Below are 9,802 nucleotides of genomic sequence, written 5' to 3'. Positions count from 1 at the left end.
ACCGATCTGTGTCTCAGTCTGATCCCCATAATAAAATTCTTATTTACCACAAGAGAATAAGACTAATGGTGAATGTCCAAGGTAACCTCCGTGCGGAAGGTCACTTGCGTAATTAAAGGTAGGATTGTTGCTACCACCCGTTTCTAAAGGATGAGCTATGCACATTGTAGCTAGGGGGAAAATGGCTTTGCTGAGGTCAGTGTGGACGATGCTACCTACTTGTCAGTCTAGGCAAAACTGTAATTCAGGGAAGACACTTTAGTCTCAATCAGAAGAGAATTTAATGTCTCACCCACAGCCAGGGGTCGGTTCCAAGGTTCCCAATCTGTACAGGAGAATGCACAACGCTGTGTGGCTGCCTTGGTTTGGACAGAGTTGTCTTTATACCCTGTCTTTTTTTCTTTTTTTTCTCCACAGTCTAACGCCACAGTGAGAGCCTATCAGAGTAGCAAGTCACGAGTGACCATGAGCCCTGGCTTCAGCTCCCAGTGGAGCAACAGCCAGCCTGCCTGGAACACATACTCCTTCCCAAGAGCGAGCTTACACTACCAGTCTCATGCCAGCTACACCTACTGCACTGGCCACCCGGTGGTAAGTCCCACAACTCTCTGTATTTGGACTCGGCATGGGTTGTGCTTTAAGTCGGTCTTTCTGTGAGATGGATCATTTTCCTAAAACACACTGCTCTTGCGTAAGTCAGGTGAGCTGTGGGGATGCCTCTTTCGATGATAAATGTTTGGCTGGCAGTTGATATTCTGTTCAAAGTTATTTGTAGTTGGTGCAGAGCAGCGTGGCTTTCAGAAAAGTATGTCGGTGAGACCGAGGGTGTGGCTACTTCCGCTTTCTTTTGGTCTGGCTTCCTCTTGGCTGTTGGTTATAAATCTAGTTGGTCACCGCTGTGCTAGCGGGGAAAAGGAGTATAAAACGGAAAGAGAAGTTAGAGGACTCTGCACATCCCCACTTTACTCCGTGCTCTTTTGGATTGTTTGTACAGATGTAAACAGCCAGAGGTACTTTCTAGATGCTACTACGGAGAACTCAGGTCGTCGGTACGATTGACTTACAGGGCCGGCGGAATAAACAAACTCGTGGAATCTGAGAGCCTTCTAGAAAATGGTGCTTCGTTTTGCCGCTGTGCCTTTCACGAGTCTTGATCCAACCACTGAGCACTAAGGATGCTGTATCACTGCAAATGTCACTGTGGTGACTGTTGCTAGGGAGATGCTGCAGAGTGGAGCACAGTTCTTGCAGGGCTTAGTGCCTCTCCTTGGGCTACTCAGCCATGGTAGATTCGGGGCCCGCAGCCATTCAACCATTGGTTCTAGACTTCCATACTTTACCACGTGGCTAAAGCTCAACAATTATGATGTTGTAAGTTTTGTAAGGCTGCTAAGTTAAAGCAATGTGTTGTAAAGACACTGGAAGAAAGTCAGAAAGTCTCAGGAAATTTGCTCAGAATGAAAGCTGGTGTGGCTTTTTTCAAAAGCAGGTGGAAACAACTGTGTGATTTAAATCTGAAGGGACTTTCGACTCAGTGGTGAGACTTCTGGTATCCAGTTGGGCATGTGAGACAATACATGCCCTAGTGGATGGAGAATCAACTTAGCTAATACAGTGCTTATGTGGCTTACACAAAGGCCTGGGCCAGATTTCCCAGCACTGTACACACTAGGCATGGTTGTAGTACTTTGGCTGTGTGACAGGAGGATGGGGAGTTCAAGGTCATCCTCTACTACACCTAAGTAAATATATGAGCAGATGAGTGGTTTAATAAACAAATAAGAATATGTGCACAAGGATAGTTTTAGGTATTTTAAAAAACTTAGAAGAAGGTCTCTAATAACTACTCTTTCTCCTCCAACACTAGCCATTAATATTATTCAGTTATAATGATTTACTATATCAGGTTCTCCCTTCCTAAAGAATGGGTAAACCAGTGTTCACACCTGTAAATAGTCTTTACAGCCTATAAATAAGGATGAGAAGAAGCAAATGAACAAGAAAAATATTTAGCAGTGTTAAATCCATGCAGAGACTCTAGGTTGGTGTGTCGGAGAGTGAGCGCGGATGCCGCTGCTCTGAGATTAGGTGGTCAGTTAAGTCCATTCTCAGACTCCAGGTGAGTGACAGGGACAGGTATCCGTGCTGACCTCAGGAGAAAAAGAAACACACACAAGAAAAAGTTCACACGAAGGAGTCTGGAGAGAAGAGTCTGGAAGGTAGAATCAGAGAGAAAACAGGGAGCCCCGGTGTCTTCTTCAGGGTCTCTATTGCTGTGCTGAGACACCATGACCAAAAGTGAGTTGGGGAGAAAAGGGTTTATTTGGTTGCACTTGAACGTTATAATCCATCACTGAAGGAAGTCAGGGCAGGAGCTCAAACAGGGCAGGAACCTGGAAGCAGGAGCTGACGCAGAGGCCATGGAGGGTGCTGCAAACTAGCTTGCTCTAATGGCTTGTTTATTCTGCTTTCTCATAGAACTCAGAACCACCAGCCCAGGGGCGGCACTATTCACAAAGGGATGGGTCCTCCCCCATTAATCATTAATTAAGAAAACACCCTAAGGCCAGATCTTATGGAGACATTTTCCCAATGTTCCCCCTTTTCAGATGACTCTAGCTTGTGTCAAGTTGACACAAAATTAGCCAGCACACACAGTAAGCAACACTTTGTCATCTAGAAGTCTGTATCATTCCTAACTGTGGTGGAAAACCTCTGAAATGTCATTTGTGTGGCTATACATGTAGTGCAGTTGTACATAGGTGTGCATATGTATGGAGGCCAGGATACACTCAGTTGTCACTCCCGAGGGACCATCCACCTTGACTGGAGACAGAATTTTTCACTGCCCTCTATCTTGCCAAGTTATTTAGGGCAGCTGGACAGTGAGGCCCAGAGATCATCCTGTCTTCCCCTCCTCCAGGCTGGGATAAGAATGGAGCCTCCACTGTACTCAGGATTTTCCGTGGGTTCTGGGACTGCAGTCAGGTCCTTGGGTTAGCACAGCAAGCACTTTACCCACTGAGGCCTCTCTTCAGCCTCATTAAAATGTCTCAAAGTGAGGAAGAGGTTGCTGAGAGTCGCCTGAGAGAGCAATGACAAAGAAATGGGGAGTACACCCCATGTGTGCACACATCACCAGGAGAGCACACCCCATGCGTGCACACATCACCAGGAGAGCACACCCCATGTGTGCACGCATCACCAGGAGACTCGAGGAGCTCTTCGTGTTTGCCTTGGATCCACTCCGTGCTCAAAACATAAGCACCTTTCCTTAGTAATCATACAACTTGCACATATCTTAACAAGCATCACTCTAGTAACCAGTTCCACGTTTCCTATGTCTATTTAGTTTTTTCCTCTTCCTCGTTACTTTTCTAACCAAATTAAGACAAATCATAGTTTAATAAAATATTTCGATTCATATCCTTATTGACTTACGGTCATCTAAAATAGCTAATATTTGTTGACTATTGTGTTTTCCAAGCCTGTTACTATATCACATGTACTTTCCCCAAAAATAGTTCGAGGAGGTCGTTATGATCATTACCATCATCATTTTATAGATCAGTGTAGCTCACTCCTCACTCACACAATCCCTGCTTATCTCACAACACAAAATGCACACAGTTCACCACCAGGTGTCCCGAAATCCTAACTGTTCCAGCATCACTCAGAAGCCAGAACCCCAAGGTCTCCTCCTCCAGGACTCACGGTGACTCAGAATCCTGGGTCCCTTAAAAGTCAAAGAGAAAGCTGTACACTTCAAGGATGCAGCGATAGGATGGGCTTGGGTGAAGTAGTCCTGTTTCATAAGGTAAGGGCTGGCAAACAGTGGTCATAAATTGGCAGGACAACACCCGCAGAGCAAATACTAAGGCCTCTAGCCCCACACCTGACAATTAAGATACAGTGTGGTGGAAAGTGGGCTTCTAAGGGCTTGGCAGTCCCATCTATATGGCTTTGCTATTTTGTAGCCTAAATATCTGTTTTGCATGATGCCTATGACTTTCTTTGACAACCATTGCACATTCTTGGTACCTCTGCTTTTCCTGAGTCATAAATGCAGCTATCCCATCACAGTTTTATTATATGTATCCCAGCAAATACTGCTGTCAGGAATCCTGACCACACAGAGTATTGCTGGACTACACAGGCTTTCCTTTGAAATCCTGGTGGAAACTGCCATGACACCATATCTAATTAATTCTGCACACTTGCCATGCTAGCATTACAGTGACAATTTCAGGCTTGGCGTTAGGCTAAGTTGTACCCATATCCAGTGTTCATTGGACCACATACACAACAGCTGTATAGAGATTTCCTGGCAGATTTGGGGAAAATGAATCCTAAGGCAGCTCTGGGATTCTTCTGGAATAGTTCTTCCCTGGAAAATCCTTGAAAGCACTTTGATTTTAGGGGCTTTGCAGATTTCTGAAATGTCCTCAACATAGCTTTCTTCTTTTTTAATGCATTTATTTGTTAGTCTTTTATTCGTGTGTGTGTGTGTGTGTGTGTGTGTGTGTGTGTGTGTGTGTATCCACAGAGGCCAGAAGATGGTGTCCAATCCCTTCGAAGTAGAATTACACGTCCTTGTGAGCAGCCACGTGGTTGCTAAGAGTCAAACCTACATCCTCTAGAAGAGCAGCGAAGGTTCTTAACCACTGAACCTCTCTCTATCCCTCCCAAACATCTTCTGATTGCCCTGTTTTAATTCATGTGGCTGCTTTTTCTCAGTGCCAATCTCTTTAACAGATTACATCCTCGAAGGATATTAAGTTTTCAGTGTTTCAGCTCTACTCCCATCTCTCCTGATTATCACTGTAAGTATGGCTAAAAGTAGCCACTAACGACCATGCATTGCCTCTTTGAAATGTTCTTCACCAACAAACACTAGCCAACCATCTGTAAGCTCACCACCCCTACAAAGTGTTAGGGCCAGGATAAAATGCATGAAAGTTCTTGACATCAGTGTGAAGGTATAAGCTATCCTGCAGTTTCCAAGGATGGGGCAGGATGCCTGTTTGCATCTGAAGCCTCATTAACATCACTTGGATGCCCACTTTCCATATCCTCCAGCATACCTCCTGAAGGTGTTGGGATCACAGGCATGCAATACCATGCCCAGGATGAGAAAAGTGTTAGGAATTATGCACTAAAATCTAATTCCTGCTTACATCACAATACTTAAAACTAAGCTTGTATCCGTTGCAATGTCTGGCCATATGGCTTGCTTGTCGGATTCTTATTTGTATATGGCTCAAGGAGAAGGCATTGAGCGTTCTTATCTTAAGATCTTCCCCTTCTTTTGCATAATCCTTCAGGGGCTAAGGCTTGCCTTGCAAGAGAGTGTTTGCTTCCAGCCTATGCTTTTGCAGTTGTGTGTACTCAGAGCCTCCCTAGAGTGGGTGAGTCCCAGCCATGACCCCTCAGCTCTTTTCAACCTTGAATAAGGCATGTCTCCACGCAGAATGCATACATTGGGTGCATATTCTATTCCTGGCAGTATACCTGCTAAGATCCAGGACGGAGGAGACAGGAAGGGGAAATAAGTGGAGCATAATAAGAGCCCATATATTCATATTTCATAGAAACCGTTGGAAAAGGTTATGTGGAGACAGATGGATACCTAATGGGTCTGAAGTGATTCTCCAGTGCTAAATGTGAGTGAGCCTTTGAGACATTAGGAGATGGGGGAGCTGCAGTAAGGCTACCAATGATACGTGGGAACTACAGAATTGACTTGGATGGATAATGGATACAAAGAGGATACTCAGACACAAGCGAAGTCAGAGACTGTCTCAATGTCAACTTCCTCCCTTCTATTTTTTTTTACTTCCTCCCTTCTAAAAGTGGGAGAACAGCTTTCTCCATGAGGTCCTTCTGGAAAATTCAGTGAGATGACAAAAGCTGCTCAGTATGGCGTTGTCCCCTGTAAACCACCTAGTAGGTAGATGTTACGCTGAAATATATAGTGGTTAATTTTAACGTGGACATCAAAGAAGTTCTCAGACTGCCAGTTGGTACCACTTGGGGCATCTTCTCTCTCCTGAGATTGTTTCCCATAGTTTGGAATCCTGGCATTTCATCCCCCTTGGCTACCACCCAGCCACTGTCACCTTCCTGTGGCATCCTGTTACCTCGTCAGTGCCTGACTTGGAAGAATACAGTTCAGAATCTATATAAGGTGTTGGGAAACAGATTTACCCTTCTAACAGGCTTGGCCTTTTCTGCCTCAGAGGCCTATACAACTCCATGATAACTCCTGTTCTATCCCAACTCTGACAGTCTGCTCTGTGTTTGGCTGGTCTGTTGATTAATTGACTAGTTGAGCAATTGGTAAGCCAATAACTAGCTAGTTAGGTAGTTGGTAGGTTTGCTAGCCTTTGGAAGCAAAGGCTGAAATATATAGTGGTTAATTTTAACGTGGGTCATCAAAGAAGTTCTCAGACTGCCAGTTGGTACCACTTGGGGCATCTTCTCTCTCCTGAGATTGTTTCCCATAGTTTGGAATTTTGGAAATCTTAACTGTCTGAGGCCCAGGCTATCCTCAAACTGCTACATAGCCAGGGATGACTCCTAATCCTCTTGCCTCTGTTCCTCAAGTTTTATGACTACAGGCATATGAAATTCACTGAACTATTTTTTAAGGGGATAACAAATGCCATCATTTTAAAATTAATGCTAGCATTGGGCTGAATAGATAGCTCACTGAGTCAAGGTGCTTGTCACTGAACCCAATGATTTTAAAGAGGTGACTCCTTCAAGTTGTCCTATAACCTCCCCATGCACACTGCAACACGCATGTACCTACACACACCCAACACACACACACACACACACACACACACACACACACACACACATACACACAAAACCTGGAATGTGTTAATCTAAGCAAATAGCCCATTAAGTAGGACAATTTGCATTATCAACCATATAGAAATGTACTGTTTTCTAGGATTCTAGATGACTGCCTAGAATCTTGTTAAGATTCACGATGACAAGGGGGGTAAGATTAAATTCTCTTTGTAACAAGTAACTCAATGCATGAGGAGAATTAAAGAGGAAGGGGAAGGGCAACAGAAGGCATGGAATAGAGAAGGACTTGGCCTCATCATCCCTACTGTGCTAGATGCTCTTGCTGTCAACAATGACCTTTATCCACTCTGTGACCTCTGCGGGTGACATGGCAGACACAGTCTTATTAAAATGAGTGTGTGAATCGGACAATGACCTCACACGCTTGCACACTCATCATCACTCATCATTCCCCTTTGAGGGGCACCATGATTTTTGACCTTCTCAGGTTGCTGATCAGCTCCTTTCACCCTTTTTTGGAAAGCCAAATCTTACTGATCACTCTTATAAAAGGACTTCCATGTGGTATCATGTGACAAAGCTTTGCAGCCACCACAGGTAGTGGACGTAAATGACATCATCTTATCAGTTCAGCTTTTTGAGGCATCTTTGGGATCACTCATATGTGAAGACCTAGTAAGGCTCTCCCTCCCCCCTCAATTAAAAAACTAATGCAAGTTCTTTGGGGGCATTGAAACTTTTCAAATAGAGACCAAAATTAAGTTGGAAATGTCAACTTTCCTTTTCCTTAGACAGGAAGGACAGTTGTTTGTCTTTTCAGATATTTTTGATTATATATATATATATTTTATAAATAAAATAATTCATAATTATTCTAAAATTAGGTGTATTTCAATCATAATTTAGTGTTCCTTCCTGCTTTATTTGTGGGGAAGTATTTGCACAGACACTGATAAATAAAACCACAAATAGAACTGAACGTACTCAGTGTTTGGTAACTGAGACAATCACTCAGGACAGGTAGCACATACAGGACAGACAAGAAGACAGTTAATACCTGCAGCAGGACGGAGCAAAAGGGAAGTTTCCCAGACCTCCCGTTCAGTGTGTAATTTAAGACGTAAGTATGTTTTCGGAGCCTGGGGAGATGGTTCAATCAATGAGGTATGTACTTTGCAAGTCCGAGGACCTGTGCTCAATCCCCAGAACTCATGTACATGTTTATAGACCTAGTACTGGGTATGTGGATAGTCCCTAGGGCTCACTGGGATGACTGGATTTCTGTTATTTATGTAGTTACTTTATATAAGTAGGTTGTTGTTACTACTTACAATTATTTTCACTTAAACCTTTTTCTTTATGTTTGACGTTTTTATACAATCATGTATCCCCATTTCTCCTCCAGTCCTTCCCTATCCTCCCCGACACACTTGCTCTTCCAACTGCATGCCTATTTTTTTTCTTTTTTTCCGGAGCTGGGGACCGAACCCAGGGCCTTGCGCTCGCTAGGCAAGCGCTCTACCGCTGAGCTAAATCCCCAACCCCTGCATGCCTATTTTTATAACTTGCTAAATCCAGTTAGTGCTACCCGAGTGTGCATGGATATGAGGTCAGCCACCGGCGCACTGGAAATCCACCCATGTTCACATCCTCCATGAAGAATAATTGTTGCTGCCCCAGCAAGTATCCACTGCCAACAGCTCCTCTATATGGGGTAGAGGACCATCTGCATCGTCTATGCCAGGAAAGAAACTAAGGCTCTGAGAGTGGAGTGCTATGATGTGCTGCCTTCCGGTTATGATGGGATGGCTGCTGCATGATTGAAGTGGAAATTTCTGGTTTCTTTGGAGACTCAGTTGTGTCATATATGATTTTTCTGGAAACCATCTTGCAGGAGGATTTTTGTGGAGAACGGACATGTGGTGTTTTTCTGGAAGCACCCTGGAAAAAAATGGCATGTGATGTTTTGCTCGATCGATTGCTTGAGAGAAGACTTAATGTTTGGAAAGGGTATAAATATAACCCAGCAGACAGTGGATGATGCTGTGTGGTATTGGTTTGCCTTGCCACTCTATGCTGGTCATCACGGGGCTTTGCTAACTCTAGGCTTTGTTGATTTGCCTTGCCACTCTTTAGTGGTCATAGTTTGTTGTGACTTCATAGAGAGAAACACACCAAAGAACTTCTTTTTTTTTTCCTTTTTCTTTCTTTCTTTTTTTTTTAAATTAACTTGAGTGTTTCTTATTTACATTTCGAGTGTTATTCCCTTTCACGGTTTCCGGGCAAACATCCCCCTAATCCCTCCCACTCCCCTTCTTTATGGGTGTTCCCCTCCCCATCCTCCCCCCATTGCCGCCCTCCCCCCAACAATCACGTTCACTGGGGGTTCAGTCTTAGCAGGACCAAGGGCTTCCCCTTCCACTGGTGCTCTTACTAGGATATTCATTGCTACCTATGAGGTCAGAGTCCAGGGTCAGTCCATGTATAGTCTTTAGGTAGTGGCTTAGTCCCTGGAAGCTCTGGTTGCTTGGCATTGTTGTACATATGGGGTCTCGAGCCCCTTCAAGCTCTTCCAGTTCTTTCTCTGATTCTGATGGTGTTCTGTATGCTTTTTGCCGCTTCCACAGACTCAGGCCAATTGGCAGAGCCTTGTGGTTTCTTCTGGATTGAACTGCCCATGCTGATACATAAATGGTGTTTGCAAGTGGATCAAGCTACCTGTGCTGATTTGTGTGAACTGAACAGCTGATATCCTAACAATGCTGACTAGATTCACCCCAAAGAACTATTTCTAAATTGGTCCACATCCCACTTTGCCCTATTAACCTTTCATTTCCACTACTTCTGGTGGTTGGTGGGCTAGAAGGGAGGTTAAAGCACTTAAGTACATTTTTTAAAGTGGGTATTAAAAATTGTGAACCTACTCAGGATCACACAACAGCTGTGGTTGCCTGCACAAGACCCACACAAGGTGATTAGA

At 44.1% G+C, this 9,802-nt stretch overlaps 1 protein-coding gene across 8 annotated transcripts in view; it reads left to right on the top strand.

Moving 5' to 3' along the window:
- The first annotated feature begins 421 nt into the window (after positions 1-421).
- Rbms3 (RNA binding motif, single stranded interacting protein 3) overlaps positions 422-9,802 on the top strand; it is a 786,929-nt gene continuing 777,548 nt past the window's right edge. For all 8 annotated transcript variants that reach the window (XM_017596208.3, XM_017596203.3, XM_039082840.2 and 5 more), the window contains exon 1: positions 422-591. In XM_017596208.3, coding sequence (XP_017451697.3) covers positions 466-591 — 126 coding nt within the window. In that variant the 5' untranslated portion in view covers positions 422-465. The remainder of the gene's footprint in view (positions 592-9,802) is intronic.

Source organism: Rattus norvegicus, chromosome 8 (genome assembly GCF_036323735.1).
Source record: "Rattus norvegicus strain BN/NHsdMcwi chromosome 8, GRCr8, whole genome shotgun sequence".
NCBI classification, from domain to species: Eukaryota; Metazoa; Chordata; class Mammalia; order Rodentia; family Muridae; genus Rattus; species Rattus norvegicus.
The sequence above is the reverse complement of the archived record's forward strand: the minus strand, read 5'-3'. Positions and strand labels throughout refer to the sequence as shown.